Below are 27,908 nucleotides of genomic sequence, written 5' to 3' on the forward strand. Positions count from 1 at the left end.
ATGGAGATCCAAACCGCCACGATTGAGGAGAGGGGATACACAGCATTGACGGAGACTACAGCAGAGGATTTGAGCCATCCTCTCTCGACATCCAGAGTGCAAATGAGGATGGATTCTAGTAGTAGTGTCTTTGTTCTAGTTCTTTCGTACCCAGACGTGGTATTAGATTCACCATTTTTTAACAGATTGGTCTCATAGGTCATTTTGGCCTTTTGAAAACGTTAATATAACATTTCATTTCATTTCATCTCTCTCTCTCTCTCTCTCTCTCTCTCTCTCTCTCTCTCTCTCATACATACATACACACACACACACACACACACACACACACACACACACACACACATCCTTGTTCACTACAGAACACAGAGCATCTTGACATACATGACTGGAATGTTGCAACTTGCCAATCCCATTGCCCCCTTAGTGATACAATCAGGATGAGATACGCTTGAAGTGACAGCAGTTGACGATACAGAGGACTGCCTTTATGTTCTTTGGAAAGGCTGCTAAATCCTGCCTCAAGCCACAGGGTTCAGGTGTTGGAAATGCGAGACTATAAATCATGAAAAGATTAGACAAACATGATAAGAGAGTGCCCAATCACCAATCCACCATTGCTTCCTACTGTGTACATTTCAAATCTTTCAATTTGACATCGGAAGTTATTAGATTAGATCCCTGCCATAAAATTAAAACACTCGGAAAATCCCAGTTATACTTGTAATTACCTTGAATAAGGACAGGACCATCTAAAGGTCAAAACACACTGATTTTTTTCTTTCTCCTTGCAAAATCAATGGTAGCACTTGCTTTAAAGCATAAGAAAAGAAATTCTGCCTTCCATTATTCAAGAAGAGCCCCTGACCCATTCAAAGCCATGAAGGTTTAATCACAGAATTATGTGTACAAAACCTGCCACTCTATCCGTGAGCAAGATCAACAAAAATTCTTCGTACAAATAGTTGCATGTGAATCATGACACTAGGTTTTTGCTACAACAAACTTCATAGTCCAATCAACAAACACAATGAGGAAAATGGCTCTGTATGACTGGCAGAATACATACAAATATCAAAAGCCGCAAAAATACTAAAGATAGAGATGAGCTAGAGAAGTGAATTCACAGATTTTGACCTGTGTCACTTGTAAAAATCTCAAGTTTTGGAACTTTCAGGAAATGCCCCTCTCTATGCCTCCTTTTGTAAGTTGGACGATATTCAAAGCTCCTCCAGCAGCAATAGACCCTGAAAATAATTGCACAAACCTCAGAATGTTCTGATCTGAAAAACAGCCAATCAGTGGAATGCTAGCGTTTTCCAGAAGTTGCAGATTTCAGCCATAAATCCAGCGTTTCAGATTCATCCCTTAGAACAGACAGTGTCTTCAGATTTCAGCCCTAGCCTCATCGTCAGTTCGCAATACAAGTCAGATCAGCCCTAGCGTTTTCAGTTTCCAGCCCTTAGCCTCGCAGATTCAAGCACCTACAGCAAGATCCCATCAACATCTCCGCATCAAGGACCATTGTATCAGCATTTGTGCAATCTAAAGCAAATACCTATCTACTGATAGAGAGGAGGGGCCTTGGACGGGGGTTTTTAACCCCATCTGGTGTTAGTCCTCTCTCTCTCTCTCTCTCTCTCTCTCTCTCTCTCTCTCTCTCTCTCTGTGTGTGTGCAAGAAGCAACCTCTAGGGTTTTTCTCTCCTTGTCTCCCCCTGGGTGAGGGCGGCCCTGCGGGGGGGGCCTTAGCTTTCAGCCCCGCCCTTGCGTTCAAGACCTGCCTGCTTGCCTGCCCGTACAACATGGCACGACGAAGCACAAGAACAGCCAGCCTGCAGCGCCCTGACGACAACCACGACCACCTGCTTGCCAACCCTGGTGACGACCAAGCATAGCAACAGCCAGCCTGCAGCACCCTGACGACGACCAGGCCCCTGTTCTCAGCATTGCTCGACTTCAGCCCTGCCTTCCGTCGAACCAGTAACCTTAGTTCTACAACTTTCAATCTTTGAGATCCAAGTCTCCAACGGAGAGGAGTGTCACACAGTACTCAACCCTTCGAACCGAGAGGAGTGTCACACAGTACTCAACTCGAAGGGTTAAGTACTGTGTGACACTCCTCTCCGTTGGAGACTTGGATCTCAAAGATTGAAAGTTGAGACCATTCAAACCCTACACAGAGAAGAAGCCCCAATGTCTTCCTTTGGCACCCCGACCCCACGCAAGAGCTTCCTCGCGGTAGCAGCTACACCAAGACACACAAGAAGATTGACACCAAAATATAGGCAGTCTTACAAGAATGCCGACTACAAGACTCCCTTAGCCTTAAGGTAGGAATTGGAGGATTCCATCCACCATGGTGCACCAGTGAGGATACCCTTGAAGAGGCAATCGACAAGCTTAATGACATTCTTCAACCTGTCAACATTAAGCCTGAAACCGTTTCTTGGATCGACACACACAGACATGTGCCGCCCGAGCATTGTATTCTCACCTTCAAGGACAACGAAGAACGGATAAAGCTACTACGCAAATCTCGCCTCCTCAAGGGTAAAACTTTTTGGATCACCGAAGAATTGACTACAAATCAACTCAAAGCAAAAGCAAGCGAGCTCAAGAAGGTATATGAAGCCTGCAAACAAGGTAAATGGGCGGTCTACCAAAGCTGCAAAGCCATCATCCAAGAGTTTCAAAATCCTAAATCAGCTCTCCCCACAGTTGAACCTCCCTAGGTTTTGTTTTTCCCTTTTACCCTCTTGATGGACCCTCAGTCCTTAACTGATATGTATCGTCACCTTCTGCTTAGATGAAACCGTTATAATGTTTTGTGTTTTTGGTTCCATGGGTCTCTCTCTCTCTCTCTCTCTCTCTCTCTCTCTCTCTCTCTCTCTCGGAAAAAGTCAGGGCTGTATATTACTGAGTACAATATAATCCCCAGCGGATGCCAAAATAGCCTATCACGTGGGGTGTACAAGCTGAATGTAAGGAGGAGAGCCACTATAGTGACAACTCGACTAGAACAATCTCATGGTGGTCGGTGTGATGAGTGGAGGAGAAACCACCGAGGAGGGGCATAATGCCACGTAATCTGGCCACCTGTAAGTGTGAAGAAGAGTGGGGATCGTGCCCAACGCCGAAGGAAGGCAAATCGGCGAGCCTTGGCTGCTCCACATGTACCTGAGGAAGAATCCCACTGCCAAATCAAGGTATGAATGATGTCCAACCAAATGGCAGTGAGGGTATCCTGAAGGAGCTGTGGAGCCGCACTTAGAATGTGGAGACAACGAGCTCTCCAAACATTCCATAGTGTAATACTAGTGATGACTGAAAAAACTACATCACGTGTCTGAGAATCCCCCTGCCAAGCAATCTATGGTAGCATAGCCAAAGTACCTCGCCGATAACCAGCCGATGTGAGCATAAAGGCTGGGTCTCTCTCTCTCTCTCTCTCTCTCTCTCTCTCTCTCTCTCTCACACACACACACACACACACACACACACACACAAAACCTTCACTTACAATATCAATCTCTCTTTTCTCTCTCGTCTTTGCACCTCTCTCATGAAGTAAAAGGAACTCTCTCATTCAATAAACGAAACCTTGGGTACGCACTGAGCACTTATCCCGAGCATACACCATCAATCACTTCCGCGCTCTAGTGTAGTGGAAGATTGAGAAGAAAAGGTGTCGTGGTTCTTACAATTGTTCTTACCGTTCTGTTGGTTTTGACTGTTCTGCAAGGTACTTGACTTGTTCTCCTTAGGCTTACCTTTGTTGTGCTTCATTTCTTGCGCAAGAGCGATTCTGACAACGTCATTGTGGTCCTTAGGGTTGAGAACTTGCACATCGTATTTGATGTACTCGTCCAAATCAAAGACGAAAGCCTCTTTGCGATCCTCATCAGACATTGTTAATGTTTAGAGTTCCCACTGTTCATTCAATAGAATAATGCTAAAGAGAAGATAAACAAATGGGACTTGGCTTTGCTTGCACTTAATTGCTTAATGCGGAAGGGTTGATATCCTCCGTAAAACTTAGCTCTGATAACAAAGTTAGATGGTCGGCTAAACACGTCGACAATGGACTTTCGAAACTACAAGAGGAACAAGGAGCCCGTATCAATGTTAGTTGGTCGCCTAAAGACGTCGAGTACAGGCGTTCAAAACTGCAAGAGGGACGAGGCTCGGGCTCTACACCCAACCGTAGAGGGATTGATGAGAAAGCTCTCATTGCCAAGCTATATGTAGTGGCCTGCCTGGCCACACTAGCCCGGCCGCCCGCGCACTTCGTTGTGGACGTCCACGCCCTGAACCCCGGGCATACACTGCCAGTCTGAGATGGGCGGGCTCAATGCCCGATCAAGCCTCTTGGTAGCACTATCGGCTACGTGACAGCTACCTTCTCTTAGAAAAGCCATATTGTACGAAGCACATGATGCACTCACGGCTCCCCACAGAGACATGAATACCACTTTAGAAAATATAGAAAGATTTCTTTATTGGCCAAAAATGTGAAAATATGTATTCAGATTTGTCGCACATTGTTCTATTTGTCAAGCCCTTAGGGGTAAGCAACAAGGTCTTTTGATGCTGCTGCCTATTCCCAAAGGCACGCTTAAGGTCATTCCATGGATTTTGAGACTAATCTTCCTCCTAGTTTGCATTCAAGAAATACGCAGTGTTTAACCATCGTTGATCGTTTCAATAAGTTTTGCATGCTCATTCCTTGTAAGGCCACAGTGACAGCACAAGATGTAGCATGATTGTTCATTAAGCATTGGTATCCCCTTTGTGGTTTGTCAAAGTCAATTGTTTCAGTTAGAGATGTTAAGTTTACGTCACATTTTTGCTAAGTACTCTTTGAAAATTTTTGCACTAAGTTAAATTTTTTAGTTGCGTTTTATATTTAGTCAGATGGCCAAACGGAGATTTACAATCAATTAGCCTTCGTTGTTTTGAAGTCGTATGTGCATGATCAACAGTCTCATTAGGAATGGTATCTCCCATTAGTACAAGCAATTTTGAATGACTCTTATTTTAGTGACATTGGTAGAACTCCGTATGTGGCATCTTTGGCCATCTGTTCCACTCTTTGTTAACTAGATCGGTCAATCATTTGCCTAATGCCAATGTTGAGGGCCAATCCTTGGAAGAGGTTACTGAGAGTGTGAAGCTTTAGCAAAGCATGGTTCATGGATCTTAACCCATGCAGGCTAACTATCAAGGAAGGGGATTGGGTGCATCTTAGAATCATGAAGCAAAGGCTTAAACAATCACGAAAGAAGTGTCCAAAATTGTCTTTTAGGATGTATTGTCCATTTCCAATCATTAAAAAGATTAATGATGTGTCTATGAAATTGTGATTGCCTAACTCATGGTCAATGCACAACATTTTCCATGTTTCTTCGTTGAAGTTGTTTCAAGGAGATCCCCCAAAGGAGATTCTTAAAGAGGATGAACCTGCGACCATAGACGAAGCTGAAGTCATGTAGCCGGAGCATACTTCACTGCATCGCTTTTGGCACGGTTCCAAGAAGCACGCACGAGGGTACTTTTTGAAGTTCAAGGATCATGGAACCCATGAGGCGGTGTGGGTCGATTAAGATTTTTTTCACAAATTACCCGAAATTGTTAGCGGACCAAAAGGAAGCCATGCAGCTTGGTACCAATACCTAATCTTAAAAAGGGGGCGCCGACGATGCCACGCACACATCTAGCCCTATGTACATGTGGACAAGCTATATCTCCTACTTCTAGGGTTTAGGACAACCTAGGAAGTGTCCTCGCAAGAGGTGTATGTCTGGCCACTTTAGTTAGGTACATACCCTCTTATTGCACAAGATCATCGCAAGTGTCTGCTAGGTGTGAACACTACGCATTTAGTACCCTATTCTTTAGAAATAAGCCTAGGTAGTTTATACGCACATGAATTGCCTCTTATTAATAATGTCAACATTATTAACAAGTGGCAATCATTTAATGAAGTCGTAGGGCATCAATGTGGCTCTCTTGCACTGCTCGACTTACTCGTATAAGAGAACCAAGGGCTTTCCCATTGTCACAAACTGCTGACATATCAAGCCACTGAAGAACGGAGCCAACCTTCAGATCCCAGCTAAGGGACCAAAACCCTAAGAAGAAGAAGCAAAAGAAGAAGAAGAAGTTTTACAGACTTATAAAGTCTTGAAGAGTGGCCTATTTTTAAAGAGGAGTTACGGGACCCCGTCCAATGGAGCCCAAGTGACATAAAGGCATTAAAACTAAAGCAGAACATACTCAGAAGACACGTCAAATTATGATGGTGTAGCACCTGTACAGACGTTCCGCAATTTGCGGCGGATTTTTAGGAAAATCCCAAAAGTTTAGGAAAGTGTTTCTTTGGGGTCAGCTTTTCATATTCGATGCTTTTAGGCTTTGGGCCTTTAAATATGAGCCTTGGGGGTCCTCTCTGGCACTCTTCAGTGCGCAGATTGCAAAGGAGGTGCTCCCCGGCTATTGTACTTTGCGAATCATCAATAATAAAGAAATACCGAGAGGGGCGCCAGTGTTTGGGGCCAGTGCTCTCTTGGGATGGAACTTCGCCACTCCCCATCTCGTGTCGTGCTCTCTCTCTCAATTTGGTTGTTATTGAAGTGCTAAAAGTCTATTCAGTTTGTTCTTTTCTATTGGCACATGGTGCCTGTCTTGTGAAGTGGTATCAAAGCATAAGACATGTGCTTTTCTAAGAGCATACCGGTCCTACATAAGAGCAGACAGAGCAACCCGGCGCTTCCAAAGTCTATTGGAATCTTATTTGAAGTATCTTTGGGTCCCAACCCCGGAGTCATTATGTAAGGTGCAGCGAAAGTGAATGTTGAACTTTGCTCAAGATGAGTGGTCCGAACTCTGCTCAAGGGTTCCTTTTTCTTACAGAAGGGAGAGCCTTCCGTTCCTTTAATGAGAGAGTGCAAGTGATCACAAACAAAGTGGATAAACACTGTGAATGAAGGTGTTGAGACTGAGAGTGTCACATGACACATCCAACCCTATGTGTCCGTGGACAAGCTACAACATGACAAGGGTTCAGTTCAGTCAAGTCACTCTAGAATAGGAAGTGATCTGGCACTTTTGTGAATCTGTTCGCAGACCGTACATGTCCAGACACTTAGATTAGATGCATATCCTCTGGTTGTACACAGCATGACCATCAGATTCCAGTTAGAACCCATCAGTAGAATTTTTACAGTGCATAGACCTATTTTTCGTATTATTGACATTTTTCACTTATTATTTTAAGTGACTTTTGTTGGGAACTAGGTAGGGCAATTTTGCTAAGATAATATATAAGCAAACCAGAGCTAGCACTCTCTGGCAGAAGAGGCATCAGGAGCATTGCTCAATAGGCCGCTTCTCAAGCAAGACCAACACAAGGTCCTGGCGTTTTCACCCAAAACTCCTAGCGTTTTCAGCCCTTGGAGACTTGGCGACTTCAGCCTCAGATCAGCGTTTTTCCTCTCGGCTAGGCCAGCGTTTTCATCACTTGCAAGGCTCAGCAACACAGCGTTTTCTTGGACTTGCTATCTAGCGTTCTCAGCCAGCCTACTCAACGTTTCTGCACCAGCAAGATCAGCAATTCCACAGCAGAATTTCAACGTTTTGTAGATAGCAACATTCAGCGTTTTTTTTGCAGCAATGAGCCAGCATTTTCAGCGTTTTCAGCCTCAGATCAGCGTTTTTCCTCTCGGCTAGGCCAGCGTTTTCATCACTTGCAAGGCTCAGCAACACAGCGTTTTCTTGGACTTGCTATCTAGCGTTCTCAACCAGCCTACTCAACGTTTCTGCACCAGCAAGATCAGCAATTCCACAGCAGAATTTCAACGTTTTGTAGATAGCAACATTCAGCGTTTTTTTTGCAGCAATGAGCCAGCGTTTTCAGCAACATGACATCATCGATTTCAGCCCATAAGAAGTAGCAGAAGGAAAGTCAGTTCAGCCATCACAGTAGTCGTCCTTGTCGTCCCCACTGTCGACCTCGACATAGCAAGCATTTAGACTCATTGCATCAGCCATTGTATCAGATTGTGCAATCAATAGTAGACCACTCTCGCCATCGAGAGTGGGGCCCTTGGAGGAGGGTTTGACAACTTCCCGGTGTCGTATTCTCTTCTCTCTCTATCTCTCCGTCTCAGCACCTTCACCCAGTGTCCATTCACTTTGTTTGTGTCCATTGCACTCTCTCATTAAAGAACGGAAGGCTCTCCCTTCCGTAAGTAAAAGGAACCCTTGAGCACAGTTCGGAGCACTCATCTTGAGCAAAGTTCAACATTCACTTCCGTTGCAACTTACATTGGTATCAGAGCTTTGCCAGTGTTCTGTATCACTCAAGGAAAAAACCACAAGAACCACTTTTTTTTTTTTTTGCTTGTTGCGGTCGCACGTCACCCAAGTCCTCTTGGGCACCTAATCGTGGTTTTGAAGAGTGACAGGAAACCCAAGAAAGAAGGGCTTGTCCAGCCTCCCCTTGTGCCTCTTTTCACTCATTGAGAGGCGGACCGTGCACTTAGCAGCCGGCCAATCGACGTGAGGTGGGAAAAAGCAACCTTGGTGTGAGCGCAAGGCCTCCAAGGGGTGCGCCCTCGGAAAAGAGCAAAACTCGGGTGAAGAGAAGTTCTAGCAAAAGAGGCAGCAAGAGCATTGCTCAACAGGCCGATTCTCAAGCAAGACCAACACAAGGACCTGGCGTTTTCACCCAAAACTCCTAGCGTTTTCAGCCCTTCGAGACTTGGCGACTTCAGCCTCAGATCAGTGTTTTTCCTCTCAGCTAGGCCAGCGTTTTCATCACTTGCAAGACTCAGCAATACAGCGTTTTCTTGAACCTACTGTCTAGTCTTTTCAACCAGCCTACTCAGCATTTTCTTGAACCTACTGTCTAGCCTTTTCAGCCAGCCTACTCAGCGTTTCTGCACCAGCAAGATCAGCGATTCCACAACAGAATTTCAGCGTTTTGTAGATAGCAACATTCAGCGCTTTGTTGCAGCAGTGAGCCAGCGTTTTCAGCAACATGACATCATCGATTTCAGCCCATAAGAAGTAGCAGAAGAAAAGTCGGTTCAGCCATCATAGTAGTCGTCCTCGTTGTCCCCACCGTCGACCTCGACATAGCAAGCATTTAGACTCATTGCATCATCCATTGTACCAAATTGTGTAATCAATAGTAGACCACTCTCGCCATTGAGAGTGGGGTCCTTGGAGAAGGGTTTGATAACTTCCCGGTGTCGTATTCTCTTCTCTCTCTATCTCAAGTCTGAGCACCTTCACTCACAGTGTCCATTCACTTTGTTGGCCATTGCACTCTCTCATTAAAGAACGGAAGGCTCTTTCTTCCGTAAGTAAAAGGAACCCTTGAGCACAGTTCGTAGCACTCATCTTGAGCAAAGTTCAACATTCACTTCCGCTGCACCTTACAAAGAGATAGAGAGAGAATAATACGACACCAGACAAGTTGTCAAACCCTCCTCCAAGGGCCCCTCTCTCGATGGCAAGAGAGGTCTATGCTATTGATTGCACAATTCTTCAATAGCATAATTCTGGTAGAAAATGCTGATGCAAGTTCGTGAAGCTATGATGCACTGTGGATCTAGGTTGGAGACGACGGCGACGACGAGAGCGGCGAAGACAACGGCTGGCTGAAATTGCTAACTTCGAGTTCTTCTTTATCCGCTAAAAATCGTTGGATCTACTGCTGATTTTGTTGCTGAAGTCTGCTAATGCAAAAATGCTAAATCTGCTACTAGCAAAAACATTGATTTGCTGCTAGACAAATTTCTTAGCTTGTACAATTGACACTCATCCAAACAGGTTAATACCATTTCGACATCCTTTTCATGTTGTTCCCACGATGCAGAAAAAATGAGAATATCATCAAGAAAGATGAACACGCATACACCAACCATATCGCCGAAACGACCTACCACGAGACGATTAAATGTACCCACGACACCTGTCAATCCAAAAGGCATAACCACATACTCCCTTTGCCCTCGCTTTGTGCGAAAAGCGGTTTTGAAGATGTCGCCTTTGAATACCCGTACCTGATGGTATCCACCCTTGAGATCAACCTTATTGAAAACCTTTGCCCCATTGAGCCTATCAATGATATACTCAATGCGAGGCATCCGAAACTTGTTCTTGACGATCATCTTGTTCAATGCCCTGTAACAACACACAAACAAAACGAACCATCTTTCTTGCGGACAAACAAAATAGGAGCAGCAAAAGGACTTACACTCGGACGTATGAATCCTCTAGCCACCAACTCCGTGAGTTGCCGCTCTAACTCTTCCTCCCGTGTCTTGTTCAAACGGTAGGGAGCCTAACTCACACGCTATGCCGACTCCATAAGCTCGATGCGATGGTCCTCCTGCCGCTCGGGTGGGAGACGGGGTGGAAGATCATCCTGCAAACAAAGATGCTTAAACTTGGTAAACAAAGCTGAATATTTGTCCGGAGCCTGAATGCTCTGGGTAACTGGAGCAGCATAGATGAATGCCGCTTGTGCTCCTCATCGTAATTCACGCTTTGTTTGCACATGAGAAATGAGAGGCAAAGAATGCAAACCCCCTCAGCACGAATGATCATGGGAGAGTCACTCTTGGCATTTAATGTGAGTGTGTTGTCCTCCCAATCAATGAGAGGGTTATGCTCACAAAACCATCTAATGCCCAAAAGCATATCACATCCTGAGAGAGGAAACACGAGAAATTTCCTACAGAAAGCAGCTTGTTGAACTGTAAACAACACATCAAGGCACTCTTTCGTGATGAGAGAGTCCATACGGGGAGCAAAGCCAGACACCTCGAGAGGCGATTTCTGATTAACCTCTAGGCGGGCTCTCTCAACAAGAGAGGCACTAATCACATCATGCATACTGCCTTGATCCAACAATATGATAAACGCTGACCCTTTACATGATCATAACACTTCATGAGAGACTCATCAATGTGTATGTCAGAGACCTACAGAAAGCAGCTTGTTGAACTGTAAACAACACATCAAGGCACTCTTTCGTGATGAGAGAGTCCATACGGGGAGCAAAGCCAGACACCTCGAGAGGCGATTTCTGATTAACCTCTAGGCGGGCTCTCTCAACAAGAGAGGCACTAATCACATCATGCATACTGCCTTGATCCAACAATATGATAAACGCTGACCCTTTACATGATCATAACACTTCATGAGAGACTCATCAATGTGTATGTCAGAGACATAAGAGGATTCAGTTTGGTTCATTAAAGTGCTTGTGGTTGTTGTGGGTGCCTTAGGTTCTTTAGGTGGGGCTGTCTTAGGACAAGCCTTCTTAATGTGACCCTTGACGTGACATTGATAACATCTACCTTCCTTAGCATAAATCACTTGTTCTTCAGCCGTTATGTATCCTCCTATAATTCCTTGTGCGGCTTTTTTATCCGGGGTTAGCTTAGGTTTTGGAGGTGTTTTATAGCTTTACCCTTAGATTCATTGTTAGAGTGCTTTTCCGAAGAATTAGAGGAAGATTGGCTAGGAGAGTTACCGTTCTTACCATTCTGAGGGTTCTGAGAAGTCTGGGAGGTACTTTGAGACGACTTGTTCTCCTTAGGCTTGCCCTTGTTGTGCTTCATCTCTTGGGAGAGAGCAATTGCTACCGCCTTGTTGAGATCCGCGGGGTCAAAGACTTTTACAACAAACTTGAAATATTTGTCCAACCCAAAAAGGAAAGCCTCTTTGCGCTCATCATCCAATTTGCATAATTGGGTGCCGAGCTGCAAAACATGGTTAGAAAAAGACATGACTGGCATACCATTTTGCTTGAGATTGCGCCAATCCTCTTTCAATTGCGCTAGGTACTGTGGTGGCATAAACTGCGCCTTGAGCTTGTCTTGGAAGTCGGCCAAATTGAAGGAAAGGGGCATGTCTTCGTCAGCTTCCTCTAGGTGCGCGGCCAACTGTGTCTCTTGCCATGCGTGGTACCAATTAATGGCATCACCGGCAATGTACATGGCTGCCGTTAAAACCTTGCTATTGTCTGTCTTCTTAGTTGTCGCAAACCAAGCATTAAATTGATGCAACCAAGAATGAATAACACTAGCATCCATCTTACCATCATACTTACTGAAAGTCAACTTCTCGGTGACGGAGTTGTTGGAGTCCGAATCGCGGCTTGCGCCACTTGATGAACCACCAACATCTTTGGCCGGCTCAGGTTTCGAGGTGAGAACCTGTCGGACCAACTCTTGCATGCGTAGGTCTCTCTGAACCTCACGCTCTGCCTCCAAGGCCGCTCGTCTTTCTTCGGCCGCCAAGCGCACTTGCCCACGCTCCCGCTCAATAGCTGCCTGTCTTTCTTCGGCCGCCAAGCGCACTTGCCCACGCTCACCTCAATAGCTGCCTGTCTTGCTTCGGCTGCCAAGCGCGCTTGATCGCGCTCACCCTCCAAAGCTTCCTTTCTTTCTGCTTTTCTTTCTTTTTATTCCTTGGCCGCCAAGCCCGCTTGTTCACGCTCGCGAACCAAGAGTCTGAGTACCGGCTTGTACTGTGTTGATGCAATATAAAGAAATACCGAAAGGGACGCCAAGGTTTGGGGCCAATACTCTCTGGGGTGGAATTCCGCCACTCTGTGCCGCGTGTCGTCTCTCTCTCAGTTCTGTTTTTATTGAAGTGGTAAAAGTCTGTTCAGTCTGTTCTTTTCTATCGGCACGTGGTGCCCGTCTTGTGACACACAAGGGGAGATTGAACAAGCCCTTCTTTCTTGGGTTTCCTGTTACTCTTCAAAAACACGATTAGGAATCAACACGCCCCAAGTGGACTTGGGTTACGTGTGACCGCAACAAGCAAAAAAATTTATGTGGTCCTTGTGGTTCTTTCCTTGAGTGATATAGAACACTATCAAAGCTCTGATACCAATGTAAGGTGCAACGGAAGTGAATGTTGAACTTTGCTCAAGATAGTGCTCCGAACTATGCTCAAGGGTTTCTTTTTGTTACGGAAGGGAGAGCCTTCTGTTCCTTTAATGAGAGAGTGCAAGTGATCACAAACAAAGTGGATAAACACTGTGAATGAAGGTGCTGAGACTGAGAGATAGAGAGAGAAGAATACGAAACCATACAAGTTGTCAAACCCTCCACCAAGGGCCCCTCTCTCGATGGCGAGAGAGATCTATGCTATTGATTGCACAATTCTGGTACAAGATGCTGATGCAAGTTCGTGAAGCTATGATGCACTGTGGATCTAGGTTGGAGACGACGGCAACGACGAGAGCGGCAAAGACGACGGCTGGCTGAAATTGCTATCTTCGAGCTGTTCTTATCCGCTGAAAATCGTTGGATCTACTGCTGATTTTGCTGCTGAAAATGTTGAAGTCTGCTGTTGCAAAAATGTTAAATCTGCTGCTAGCAAAAACGTTGATTTGCTGCTAGACAAAACGCTGATTTGCTGGCTTCGAAAAACGCTGAACTGCTGGCTTTGAATCACTGGTTTGCTTGCTGAAAAACGCTGATAGTTTAGGGCTGAAAACGCTAGCTTGCTAAGGATGGAAACACTGATGTATGTGGTTGTGGAGGTTCTTGCTTGAGAAGGTCTTTGGAGGGCCAGCTGCAACTTGGTGCCTGTGCTCTCCTTCCTCTCCTGCCAGATTCCACTAGCGCTAAGTTTTCTTTTATATTTGCTTGTCTCAATTGCCCTACCCAGTTCCCAACAAAAGTCACTTAAAAATAATAAGTGAAAAATGGCTAAAATAGGGAAAATAGATTTTCTGCACTGTAAAATGCTCCTGATGGAATCTGATGGTAATGCTGATGATCATGCTGTGTGCAACCAGAGGATATGCATCTACTCTAAGTGCCTGGGCATGCACGGTATGCGAACAGACTCACAGAAGTGTCAGAACACTTCCTAAGCTATGCTAACTAAACCCTTGTTATGAAGTAGCTTGTCCACATGCACATAGGGTTAGATGTGCACGTGACATATTAGCCACTCCCACCCTTACTTCATCGCGCATCGGGCGCGCTCCTGTCTTCACCGCTCATATCTTACAAGGCATAAGTTATTAAGATCACTTGCAATAGAAGGATCAAGATCTATTTAAAGTTGTTGTTTTTCTCAGATGCAAAGGTTGATGTCTATAGCTACCAAGCTGCTCACTCCAAGGACTTGACAAGCTTTCAAGAAAATTTTTGTCCCAAATTATATGGTTTCTGGCAGCTTCTAGTAGAGTGGGGTATCCTGAAATGCTTGCCATGGAAACCCTAGCAAATTACGACTTGAAATTTTTGGACATCTCTCACCAGGTGTCTCTTCTCAAGCTGATAACCTTGGAGGTTTAGTGTGATTGGTATATATTGCACTACCATCACCGCCAGAGGAACACTGTCTGTCAAGGCTTGTTTCGACTATTCAAGCACTTATGGACCATGCTATGGTCGGTGTCACGAGGACGTGGCAGCTGTTAACTATGTCACGCAGACGTGGCAACTGCTAACCTTAGTTGTTGGTTTCTTTCCAATGATTTTTGTTTTATTTTTTAGACCCTCTTTTTGAAGTAGCAAACGGTCGGACATTGTATGGCCAATGTGAACAGTAGTTTCACCCGCAGACGGGAAGTGGTTGACACTAGAATTCGTATAGTAAGTGTCACAAACAGGAGCGCATAACAATATAAAATATACTCGGATAAATAGAATTTATCACTTAATACTGAAGCCAAAGGATGTAGAGAGAAATAAATAGAGAGAGAGAGAGTGAGAAGATCGACACAGTACTGGGGACCAGAAGATGGGTTGCCCCCCCCCCCTTAAAGAGAATCCTTTATTAGGGAGAATCTTTTTACAAGCACAAGAACCGGAGAAAACCCCTCCGTTCTAATTCTCTGACTTGATGGTCGTTCCTTCCCATAAGGGAAATCCAAGAGACGAGCTCTCAATCCTTTTTCCGTCTGTACTCGGAGTCGAGACTCCGCAGACAATTTCCGAAATCCGTTCCCAGAATTCCCAAGCGTAGGCCGAAGCCTTCTTGCTTCTCCTTCACAATGAAGTACCTGCAAACACACACGCAAACACGTGACAAAAATTCGTATGGCGAATCCACAATAGATACCTGTCGCTCTTGCACGGGAAAAGCGACTTCCGTGCTTCGTAGTCTCGCGATCTCCTGCGTTATCTGGCGGCAAAGTCTTCTCTTGCTGACATTGGTAACCCCTTTTCAGTGAGGACATGTGGTGCTTTTATAGCTCCTTGGCCACGGCATGAATAGCTGCTCGCGTAGAGATCGCGGCCGTTTTTTTTTTTTTTTGTTGTTCTACCCGAAATAGGGAGAGAGAATTCGCTGGCTGGTTTTGTTGCTTTATTTTCTAAGTGGCTGCCCACTTATTAAGTGGGCGGCTAGCATATTTTAAAATTGGCCTGAACTTGCCCAAAAACTCAATAAAACGTTATAAGTTTAAAGCAATGCTTTTTACAACACTTCCCAGGCGTACCTTGATGCAACCACATGCACAAATGCAATGTAGATATAGATTTCTCGCGGGAAAGCATTTTCTCTTCCCGGAAAACTCGTTAAAATTTTTCGCTTTTTAAGAAAAGCTTCTCAGAACCCATCTTTATTCTTATGCTTGCGTCTTTTCGCGTATTCCTCTTTTCCAGTTCGGATTTCCTCTCGACTATGGATATCCCCTTTCCGATGCACCCGTCATCCACCTTGTGACGCATCAGGAATACCCATCACCTAGTCCTTTCCTACCGAACTTATAGTACAATCCCCTTCACGATGCTCTATGTCACCCATCCTATGACGCATTAGAGATGTCCGTTCCTGGATGGTCGGATACTTCTTCCCGATGCTCCCTGTCACCCATCCGATGTGACGCATCAGAAATAGCCGTTCTTGGTGGCCTTACAAATATTCCTGTTCACAGTGCTCCCGTCACTTTGAATGACGCACTAGGAATACTCTGTACTCGGATGTCTCTAGTGAGAAAAACCCTCTCACTTAAAATTCCAATGGTTCATTTAGAACTATTTTTCCTTGGTGTTCCAAGGGAGAAAACCCTCTCACTTAAAAATCCAATAATCCATTTAGAATTATTTTTCTGTCAGATAAAGCCAATTTAGCAACAGTAAGAGGATATCTAGCTTTCACCCAGACGACCCGGGTTCAAATCCCGGCAATGGAACCTTGAAACCGGCCTGTGGGGCGGTAGGCTTTGGCTTTCACCCGAAATTCTTTACTTTAGATGTCACATGACACATCCCAACCCTACGTGTCCGTGGACAAGCTACACCACAGCAGGGTTCAGCCAGTCCAGTCAGTTTAGATTAGCAGTGATCTGGCACTTTTGTGAGTCTATTCGTAGACCGTGCATGCCCAGTCACTTAGCATAGATGCATATCCTCCGGTTGCACACAGCATGATCATCGGAATTCCCATCAGAATCCATTAGCATCAGTTAGGGAACTTTTCCAGTGCATATAGCCTATTTTCCTATTTATTGGGATTTTCACTTATTATTTTTAAGTGACTTTCCAACAAAAGTAGGTGGGGCAATTTTGCTAAGTTAATATATAAGCAAACCAAAGTTCACACTTTCTGGCAGAAGAGGCAGCAGGAGCTTCCCGCTCAACAGGCAACTTCTCAGCAGTACCCCCCTCTCATGACCCCCCATCGCCATACTTCCCATCACCTTGGCGTTTTTCATAGAGTATCCTCGCCCTGAAGTTCTCCCCTTCTTCTGGCGACAGTCCCAGCAGTAGATCAACCAACCTCGGTGTTTTTCCCGCGACAGAACCACACCAATCTCTAGCGTTTTGAACCATGCCCAGCCCTTAGCGTTTTTGCTAATGCCAGCATTGCTGAATTTCCCAGCGTTTTCAGCAATATGCTAACGCTAGCAGATCAACGAGTCAAGCATACCAGCGTTTTTGGTTTCCAAGTGCAGATCTGCCTGGCGTTTTTGACCAGCAGCAAGAAACCTCAGCGTTTTTATTCTCAGCCATACTGCAGCAGAAAACGCAGGTTTTCAGCAGTAGAACAGTAGCCGATCCGCCCCCATTCAGTTGCAGATTGATCCCCCATTTTCAGCCATAAAAACGCAGCCAAAACAGTCATTTTCAGCCACCCAAACAGTCCCGAAATTCAGCGATTAGAAGATCTCAGATTTCAGCCACCAAGTCGTCGTCGTCATCGGCATAGTCCCATTGCATACGCATTGTACACCTTTGTGCAATCAAAGTAGACCACTCTCGCCGACAAGAGTGGGGCCTTCGGAGGAGGGTTTTACAACCTCTCGGGTGTCGTATCTCTTCTCTCTCCTTCTCTCAGTCTCATTCACTGATCTTGAGAAAATACAACATTGCAATAAAGAAATACAACCTTGAGCAATAAAGATCACTAATCTTGAGAAAATACAACATTCATTCCGCTGCACCTACATTAGACACATAGAGAGAACGTGCAAAGGAGAACTCGTGAAAAAAACCAAATGAAGCCTCCTCCCAGCTTAAAATTCAGCGCCCATTTTTTTGCATACGCCAAGTGCAGGGGTATGTCACGAGGACGTGGCAGCTGTTAACTATGTCACAGGGACGTGGCAACTGCTAACCTTAGTTGTTGGTTTCTTTCCAATGATTTTTGTTTTATTTTTGAGACCCTCTTTTTGAAGTAGCAAACGGTCGGACATTGTATGGCCAATGTGAACGGTAGTTTCACCCGCAGACAGAAGTGGTCGACACTGGAATTCGTATAGTAAGAGGATATATGGCTTTCACCCAGACGACCCGGGTTCAAATCCCAGCAATGGAACCTTGAAACCGGCCCATGGGGCGGTAGGCTTTGGCTTTCACCCGAAATTCTTTACTTTAGACACACACACACAGAGAACGTGCAAAGGAAACCTGTGAAAAAAACCAAATGAAGCCTCCTCCAAGCTTAAAATTCAGCGCCCATTTTTCTGCATGCGCCAAGTGGCAAATTTTCATGCACTTGCCTCATGCAGAAAAATGGGCGCTGAATTTTAAGCTGGGAGGAGGCTTCATTTGGTTTTTTTCACAAGTTTCCTTTGCACGTTTTCTCTGTGTGTGTCTAAAGTAAAGAATTTCGGGTGAAAGCCAAAGCCTACCGCCCCACGGGCCGGTTTCAGTCGGCTACGACCTCATGGAAGGAACCTAACCCTAATTTTCGGCGCAGGTTTCAAGATGGAAAGTCACTCGACTTTTTGAGCTTGACTGATGCCGAGATTGCTTTTTAAGTTTGAATTTCGCTTGAGAATCTGTTTGAGAACTTGTTTGGTGATCGTGTTTGGAATTTGTTTGAAATGGATGGTATCTGTTTTGAACCTGTCTTGGTGCCGATTTGAATTGTTTGACTCTGGTTTGAATATTGGTTTCAATGCTTGGTGATTTACTCCCGAGTGGAGTAGTGAGAAATGATGTTTGAGAATGCTTGTTCATACTCATGGTCCAGACTCCTGTGGTTATTTGCGGGGGCAGTATTGAATGCTTGAAAAGTATTGTTATTGTGACTCCCCTGGATGGTTATGCGGGAGTAGTAGTAAGAAGTCTGAGCAGTGATTACTCTCAGCACCTCCAAACGACGCAGGTTGCGGTCTCGGGGGCGTTTGATTGTAAGAGGCCTCTATATCTCCCAGCCTGGACCTTTTTTAGGTTATGTGAAAGGAATGATGAGGGAGTCGTTCAATATCTCTCGGCCCGGACCTTGTTAGGTTATGCAGGAGGAGTGTTCATCGGTGACTTTATGTTTCTATGTCTTGTAACATGCATATGTGAGCATTTGTGTTACATTGTGATGTGCCAACTACTAAATATTCCTAATTGGATGAGATTGCCTGGCTATGTAATTTTAGTGCATCAAGACACCCATGGAAGATCAATGCGGCCTGGGTGTGATGGCTAATTTTACTACGTCGGAATATCAAGAGTTCCGATCTAGACGAAAGGAGAAGCCAACAAAAGAGCCAAAAGGAGAAGCCAACTCCTTAACAAAAAAAGGAGCAAACTGATTGTCCCTCGGAATGACCCTCCAAAATTTTTGAGCTAACTTGAGTTGTTTTGCAGATATGAAGGGGGGATGTCACAAACTACTGACGTGTCAAGCCATTGAAGATAGCGCCAACCTTCAGATCCCGGCCAAGGGACCAAAACCCTAAGAAGAAGCAACAGAAGAAGAAGAAGAAGTTTTACAGACTTACAAAGTCTTGACGAGTGGCCTATTTTTAGAGAAGCATTCCCCCCAACTTAAGGGACCCCGTCCGATGGGACCCAAGTGACATAAAGGCATTAAAAATAAAGCAGAACATACTTAGAAGACTTTGCACATCAAATTATGATGAGGTGGCACCTGTACGGACGTTCCGCAATTCGCGGCGGATTTTTGAAAAAATCTTGAAATTTTAGGAAAAAAAATTTTGGGGTCAGTTTTTCATATTTGATGCTTTTAGGCTTTGGGCCTTGACAAATATGAGCCTTGGGGGCCCTCTTTGGCACTCTTCAGTGCGTAGATTGCAGAGGAGGTGCTCCCCGGCTGTTGTACTTTGCGAATCAACAATAATAAAGAACCGAAAGGGGCGCCGTTTGGGGCCAGTGCTCTCTTGGGGTGGAACTTCGCCACTCACGGTCTCTCTCTCTCTCTCTCTCTCTCTCTCTCTCTCTCAGTTTGGTTGTTACTTAAGGCTAGAAGTTTGTTCGCTCTGTTTTTTTCTATTGGCAAGTGGTGCCCATCTTGTGACACCCATCATCCATAAGATCATCAATACCCAGTGCATGAGCACCTCAACATCACTCTAGCATTTTCCACCTTCTCCAACAAGTTCAACCTCCTGGCATTTTCCATCCCCCAGTATCTTTCTTCACTTTTGTTTTTCCATCTACAATCGCTAGATCCATCAACATTCCAGCAGACACACTAGCCTTAGTAACTTCAGCGTCAAACATCAAATTTCCGCCCTATCATTTTTGCATCAGCAAATCAACCTCTCGGTTTTCAGCCATAGCCTCGTCAAGTTTGCAAATCCAAGCCTAAAGCCATTAGTATTTTCAGTTTTCAGCCTTTAGCCACCCCATACCATCGAGTCCAAGCATCCATTACATGATCCCATCATCATTTCAACATCTAGATCGATTTTATCAGCATTTGTGCAATCTAAAGCAAATACCACCCTAGTAATAGAGTGGGAGCCCTTGGAGGGGGTTTTGGGACCCCATCTGCTGTTAGGTCAGCATTTGTGCAATCTAAAGCAAATACTACTCTAGCAATAGAGTGGGAGCCCTTGGCGGGGGGGGGGGGGGGGGGACGCCATTTGTTGTTAGCCTTCTTTCTCTCTCTCACACTCACAGAACCTTCATTCACAATATCATTCTCTCTTTGTCTATTGCACATCTCTCTCATTTAAAGTAAAACGAGCCTCGTGTATGTACTGAGCACTCATCCTAAGCTATCACCATCAACACTTCAATTGCACCTAACAAGGCAACTTCATATATAAAAACAGCTCCTTTTCCCTCATTTTGAGCATAACTTCAATGCTGAAATTTCTCTCTAATCTCAGCCCATGAAGCCTCTACACTTACCATCATCACCACCCTCTACTTCTCCTTCAAAAGCTCTCTCTCTCTCTCTCTCTCTCTCTCTCTCTCTCTCTCTCTCTCTCTCTCTCTCTCTCTCTCTCTCTCTCTCTCTCTCTCTCTCTCTCTCTCTTTGTGTGTGTGTGTGTGTGGATAAAACCACAAAGATGGACTACTACTATATGGCACATATGGGCTGATTTTGTACAAATTGGAAGGGTCTACATATGTTTGTAGTTTCTTTTTATGCATGTGCACTCGTGTACATCTTGCACGATCTGCAAGTTTGAGTCTACCTAAACTCACTCTCAAGAGATTGTAACTGGGGCCTGAGCTTAGATCCTAAGGACCTTGGAATTAGCAAAAAATACATTTTCCTTCTGGGAGGGTTGATCGTTGCCCATCCTCAATCCTCATTGTCTCTCTACTCTCTCTTGGGCAGTTGTTATATATTTTCAAAGTTTCACGAAGTGTATGCATAAGAAATAAGCATTCTCTAGTAGTACGGGGCACTTACACCACGGCCTATAAACATCAGCCCATCTGGCATTTTTGACAGGATCGCCCTCCTTCCAAAGTTACCTGGAACATGAAACGGAAACAGCGACCGGGTCCCTACGGAATGGAGAATGCCCGAGGGGTCCAAAACGGGAACGGCGCGGAACAAAAGGCATAAAAAACATTTTATAAGGGGGAACTGAAAATTCTGCCCCCAAATTTTGCCCGTTTATGATTGCTACCCAGCCGTTCCAGCGCCCCGTTCCGTTTTGGCCAGGCTGTCCGAAACGGCCAGCCGTTCTGAGCCGTTCCACCCCCCTAGAAACCCGTTCCCTGGTAACACCGAGGCTCCTTCCCCTTGGCATTTTCTGCATACCATCCCTCTCCCAAACTTTGCATTTCAGATTTCTGACACGCCCATTCCCGACATCTCTGCAGCCTATTGTACTCCATGCCTTCGCGTCCCATTGCTTTATGATTCAGCCCTATGTGCTGCCCATCCATTGCCGCATCAGCCGCATCATTTTCAGCCTGCATTAACACAAGATTTGCTAAGTTTTCAGCATCTCAGATCTGGTTTTTGCAGCCAGCATGCAGCCCTTGAATCCTCCCAAATCAGGTGTGCAAATCGGCCCCAGGTCTCCCTCATAATGGCCATCCGCAACCCACATCGAGCCGGATTACAGAGGTGCATCAAATCAGTCCCAGAGGTGCAATTCGAAGAGTTACCACGGCTACATCATCCATTCGAGTGGAGTCGAATCGAGTCTTGCATTGAGGTATTGCATTAATGTACAATCCTCTTTGCACAACTAAAGTCATCCTTGGTTTATGTAAGTTGTCACGTGAGTTAACATACAAAGTATTTTAGCACATGTTCTTTTACATATGTATACATGCTAAGGGAATCTAGAAATAAAGAGCTTTGTAGGAACGCAGAGAGGTATGAATAAACAAAATTATGGCAGAAAATCTCATACATTGTGCTCTTGTCCTACTGATTAGATATTTTAATCTTTATAGTTATGCTTTAAGGCCATCAAGTGAGTTTAGGAATCATTGTGAACTTGATTGTAGGACCTGCAAGTCTAGATAGACTCATTACATCAATTAGAACATTAGCATATTCTACTTGCACATAAGTAGTTTGCATAAACAATGTAATCTTTTCATTGGTGCTAGTCCTAGCCTGGATATCAGAAGAGTCGCTATTTTTCTCGCATCCACTTCATTCTCAGGCTCAGTAGGCTAACATTGTAGGGGGCCCTCGAGAGGACCCCATAAGTCTCTCTCTCTCTCTCTCTCTCTCTCTCTCTCTCTCTCTCTCTCTCTCTCTCTCTCTCTCTCTCTCTCTCTCTCTCTCTCTCTCTCTCTCTCTCTCTCTCTCTCTCTCTCTCTCTCTCTCTTATTTTAAAGGAATTATTGATAACACCAAGTTGCATTTCATTACCAAAAAGAAAGAACAAGGACCGTGGAAATGTAAATTCTGATTCTACCTATTCTCTCAATACCACAGCATCTGACATTTATATCACCTGTTCCCCCCACCCGTATGTTCCCCGAACGTCGTTCCAGCGTTCCAAGAGCCGTTTTTGTCTGTTTCATGTAACTATGGGTTCCATATCGTTTAAAATGGCTAATGAAGAGGAGCTAGAGCGCCAACTAACTGAGTTGTTACTTAAGGGGGTTTATAGATCCTCATGTAAGTCCTTTTGCTACACCTAGTTTACTTGTTCGTAAAATGGATCCGACACTAAGGTATTGGGTTCATTACAGGTCCCTCGATAAGATGACGGTCAAGAAAAAGTCTCCCATGCCTTGCATTGAGTACATTATGGAGCATCTCAAATGGGTAAATGTATTTTCAAAGATCAGCCTGACGAGTGGCTACCCCCCTGCAAACAAAGACATCTACAAGAGGGCCTTTAGGACTAAGCGTGAGCACTAGAAGTTGATTGTTGTGCCATTCGGGTCTTACTAGTGTACCTTGTACGTTTAATCAAATGATGATGTGTATTTTTGTAGACTAGGTCGATAAGTGCGTTTTTACCTTTTTGGACAACATTCTCATTGTCTCCACTACCTAGGAACAGCATCAAACTAAATACAGAACTTCTCCTCTGATTCACGAAATCTTTTAAGGACATTTGCACATGTGAAATGCGAGTCGGGCAACCCATAGCGGCTACTAGAAAGCCGAAGGAGTCATATACTTGGAATAGATGGGCGAGACCCATAATGGCTCTACATGCAAAAGTAGGCAGGCCCTAGATATGCCATCAATGAAAGCGTCAACGGTTACTCTCATGCTCCTAACAAGTTGGCTTTGCGACTCTTCCCCATTTCACGCATAGTGAAGATCGTGGAACACAACACTTTTTTGCCGATAACAACAACAGCTCTCGGAGCAGATGCCAGGGATAGAAATGCAAGAACGAGCGAGCGCAAACCCACGACGGCTGTTCATGTGAAAGTAGGCATATGCCAGCAATGAAAGTGTCAATGGTTTACTCGCATGCTCCCAATAGTTGGGTGAAGACTTGCTCTTCCCGGTTCCACGCATAGTGAAGGTATTGGAACTTCAAGAGGATAACAACAAAAGCTCTCTGACCAGATAACATTACAGCCTAGAAATAGGCTGGAATGTTTTTCTGCATCCGATAAACACAGGAGGAGAGAGAATAAAAGCAGACACAATGGATAAGCAAATATAAAGAGGTCAGCCTCCTTGTGGCTCGATCAAGTAGAAAGACTGTTTCAAGGCCAAAACAAGAACAAGGTACAACCCATATAGCGTCATGACTCCTATGAGATGATTTTTATATTAGCCATAATGACTCATTGAGGGCAATTCTTTGGAAATTGATGGTATACATCAAGCAGAGAGGGGCCAATGAATTGATTTTTGGACAAGAGACCAGTAGATCAAGGTCTTAACAAAGAGCTTTTGCAAAAAATGGGGTAATAAGATAGTGAAAGGTTAGCTTTTTAATTCACGACAGCATACAAAGCCAATGGCAGCCACTTGCGTATGATTCAATGTTCTTCTATTGGCAACCCCTTTTACAAAAATTAATCTCTGATTTCTTCAAGAGAAATACATTTACATTAGAACAAAGAAAGCCTGCTTTCTGTCTCCATTTTCACAATGTGAAGCCTTGAGCATTCAAAACAACACTCCTTTATAATTATAATAACTAGCTTTGAAGCATATATTGCGTGAAAATCGTCTTAGCCATTCTTAAAGTTGTTAGCAAAAAGCTATCACGCAGGACTGGAATGCTCATTTGGAACACCCATGTCCCCAACACACTATACAACCGGCCTACTAATTTGAGAAAGCATCCCACACATCATGTGCACATAGTTTTCTTCTCTTTCACACAGTTCCTCACACAGTAAGAAAGTGATATTGCTTGTTGCTTATCTGGAAGCCACCAAGCACTGATATTTGCAGTATGAGCTCTTTATCTTGAAATGCTCCATAAAGAAATCAACTCATTTAGGACTCCAGTTCACAATTAAAAACACTGTATTACGATAGTTGCAGAGCTTGCCAGATTGTCTATCTTTTGCTCCTGTTCAATGATGAATACAGAGATCTCCACACAAAAAATCAACATTTAAACACACTCACAAGGAAATTCCCATGAACGCTCTCCTCAAAAACCGCATGCAAGGCACCAACTTTCGTTATGACATTAACTCTACTTTGTCATCCACAGAAATTAAAGAACAACCTTAGCTAGCATTGCTCACACTAGACAAAAACTATGTTTCGAGTTCAATCACCTTGAGATATAGTGACAATGCTGCTGGAGAAGTAGCTTTCATGCCTCTGATGTTTACTCCTCACGTTTTGGGCGATTCCGTATACTGGGCATATTGGCACTCTCTGTGTTTCCTAAGCTTTCCCTCTCCAGTTGCCTCTCTTCATCAGTTTTGCCATCAGGTAAAAGTCTTGATGGATTGAATCTCCTCTCCAACTCTTCTGCCTTCACATGTCAAATTGATTGAAAGACTTCTTCATGAGTGGTTGTCTATTACAAATCGTACACAGTCAGATACATCTTTACAAAGCCCCAAATAATTCAAAATGGCAATTTTCATGAATCCATCAATGAGAATGAAGTGATTTTATTCAGCATGCTTGAAGTTAACTACCACTTAAAATCTGCATTCTTCAGAAATCCAAAGCCGGTGAAGCAGCTTTGAGCAAAATGCTATGGAAAATGGATGTGAAAATGTGGGGTCGTTGTTATTTCTTTAGCTTGCAATGTGATTGCGGGCAAGTATTTTTCTTTGTCATTTGATGTCACAATTCCTTTGGTAGACAGATTAAAAGCAAGCTTGTGACAGCTCAGAAAGCCATCACTTGACAATTCCTAGAATTCTGCTCAACAACAAAACTTTCCACTTCAGGAAACCAAAATCTGAGAACAGCTAGCAAAAGAGAGGAACCATATGAAGAGATTTACAAAAGAATTCCAAAAAACATCTTCGTGGAAGGGCAAGTAGTGGAAAATTACAAAGCCATTGTCCTTGACAAAACTTTTAATACCAAGGAGTCTACGTCAACTTCAATTAGCAAGTGAGAATCATGTTGAGTATACTGATGTGAGCATATACATCAGTGCTAGCCCTCAAGGAGATGCCCTCAAAACCTACTCAAGTAATGGACCAATGACAAGTTTCTTCCTATCATTATGAGTTCATTCATGCATGTACTGAACCATAGAAGAATCCTGCATGTTGCTCACAACAAGCTGAAATACACATTGTAAACAAAGTGGCATGTGGGGTGAATTATACCTCCTCCATAGCTTCTTTCTTGATTCTTTTAAGCAGGATCCTTCCAGCAAGAACAGCACTACCCGCCATGCCAAGGGGGAGAAAAATAGCTCCAAGGATGACAGTGCGCGATGCAGGCTTGGGTGGGGGCTTCTTGCCCTTAGCGGCAGCCCGGATATACAGAGAGGGCGGCCTCTTGTATCTATCTAGCTGAAGCGAAGGATGTAAGGTCACCATGCCATAGCCTTGAAGAAACCCAATTGCAGAAATGGGTCGACAATGTGGCTGTAAGGCGAAACCTCTCCCGTGCAGGGAATTGACTCTTGCTCTCGTGAGACAGTAATGCGGTGGTGTGATGTAGAGAGGCGTGGTGCTTCTCATCATCTTCCTTCGTTGCCTGATACCGCCACTGTGGATAATTCAACAAACCCGTAATATTCAAAAGGTTGCAATAAAGGTTGTCATTTATTATCAATTCGGCAACAACTGGAAACGCCCATCGAAAAAGCTCAAGCATGGCCCAAAAGGGCTATTGCAAGCACACTTGAAGAGGTTGCATACTTCACGTAACATAGACATGTCATACTTACTGGATCTTTTCATTGCCTAACGCCTCCACTGAAATTAGTGAACATGGCTGAAAATTGTACATTAACATAAAGAGAATGAACCCTATAGAAACATGCTTGCACTATTGTAAGCAAACTCCAAGATTACAAGGTAGTTCTTACTTACATAGGCATGTAGCATATCCTCTATGAATTGATTTACCCATTGGTTTGACCGTCACTTTTAAAATGTTTAGCCATACTTAAGCTTAACTTAGTACCCAAATTTTGGAATACTACTTGCCAAAAATTCTATTGAACTTACAATCACGATCACTTGCAATGTTGATGGGTAAACCATACAATTTGTAGAGGTTTTTCATGAATATTCATGTTGATTTGGGAGCTTTTACCATAGTCTTTTGTTGGAATTAGTGTTGCAGGGAAATGCACATAGCTTGGAGAAGATGAAGGAAGTTCAAGGCACACAACAGAGAGTGTATTACCTAGTGTGCAATGGAAAGATAGATAGCCCTAGAGTGATGGGCGTATATACAATGCACGGGGGGAAAAATCTCCTAAAGAGGGAAAAAATGCCCCGGCAGTCCTAGTGTGTTCACACTAGGACCGTCGGGGCACACATCACTACCACATGTATATGGTAACAAATCCCCCTTGGGAGTGATGCGGTGAACGAGGGCTGGAATGAAGAGTAAAGGGAAGTGCCATGCCCTGAGGACAAGATTAGTCCACAAAGGGGAGCAAGCCCAAAGCTTTGTGGAAAGCTTCGAACTTCTCATGAGACAATGCCTTTGTGAAAAGATCTGCAAGGTTGTCCTGTGTTGGCACATAAGCCAAGCTAATCTCTCTTGCTGAGAGCCTCTCCCTGACATAGTGGTAATGCACCTCAATGTGCTTTGTGCGAGCATGAAAAATTGGGTTCCTCGCAACTGCCAATGCGCTCTCACTATCAGTGTAGATGATGTTGGCAATGTCTTGTCCAACACCCAAATCAGCCATAAGGCGTCTGAGCCATACACACTCAATCGTAGTTGTGAAGACTACCCTGTACTCAGCTTCACAACTGGAAGTGGCCACATTAGGTTGCTTCTTGCTCAACCATGAAATACATGAACTGCCAAGCATAAAACAAAAACCACTTGTGGACACTCGCGTGTCATAACAACCAGCCCAATTTGAATCCAAAAAAGCATGTAAATCTGGCAGCAATGATCCCCCTTAGCATAAAACAAGCCAAGATGCAAAGTGCCACTCAAGTAGCAAAAAATCCTCTTGACTATCTGCCAATGCTTAGACCCTGGGCTATGCATAAATATGTTGACCTGTGAGACTGCAAACCGAGTATCCGATCTTGTGTTGCATAGGCAGCCAACAGCAGTTTGGTAAAGAGTGACATCACCAAGATCACCAGCATCATGTAGAATCAACTTCAAACCTATTTCCATGGGAGTGGCAATAGGTTT

At 44.3% G+C, this 27,908-nt stretch overlaps 1 protein-coding gene across 2 annotated transcripts; it reads right to left on the bottom strand.

The window, feature by feature from the left end:
• Positions 1 to 822: 822 nt before the first annotated feature.
• Positions 823 to 26,338, bottom strand: LOC147418816 (uncharacterized). 2 transcript variants are annotated; one of them, XM_086505875.1, is made up of 3 exons: positions 25,898 to 26,333; positions 24,878 to 25,080; positions 823 to 1,247 (listed from the first exon to the last, which is right to left on the bottom strand). In XM_086505875.1, exons 1-2 carry the CDS (start codon positions 26,258 to 26,260, stop codon positions 24,931 to 24,933), a joined length of 513 nt encoding a protein of 170 aa, XP_086362001.1. In that variant the 5' UTR covers positions 26,261 to 26,333; the 3' UTR covers positions 823 to 1,247; positions 24,878 to 24,930. The 2 variants fall into 2 exon arrangements, with proteins under 2 accessions (XP_086362001.1, XP_086362002.1); XM_086505876.1 differs by lacking the exon at positions 823 to 1,247 and adding an exon at positions 1,281 to 1,484 and having other exon boundaries at positions 25,898 to 26,338.
• Positions 26,339 to 27,908: the final 1,570 nt, after the last annotated feature.

This window comes from Adiantum capillus-veneris, chromosome 29, assembly GCF_014529385.1.
Source record: "Adiantum capillus-veneris isolate H3 chromosome 29, ASM1452938v2, whole genome shotgun sequence".
Taxonomy (NCBI): domain Eukaryota; kingdom Viridiplantae; phylum Streptophyta; class Polypodiopsida; order Polypodiales; family Pteridaceae; genus Adiantum; species Adiantum capillus-veneris.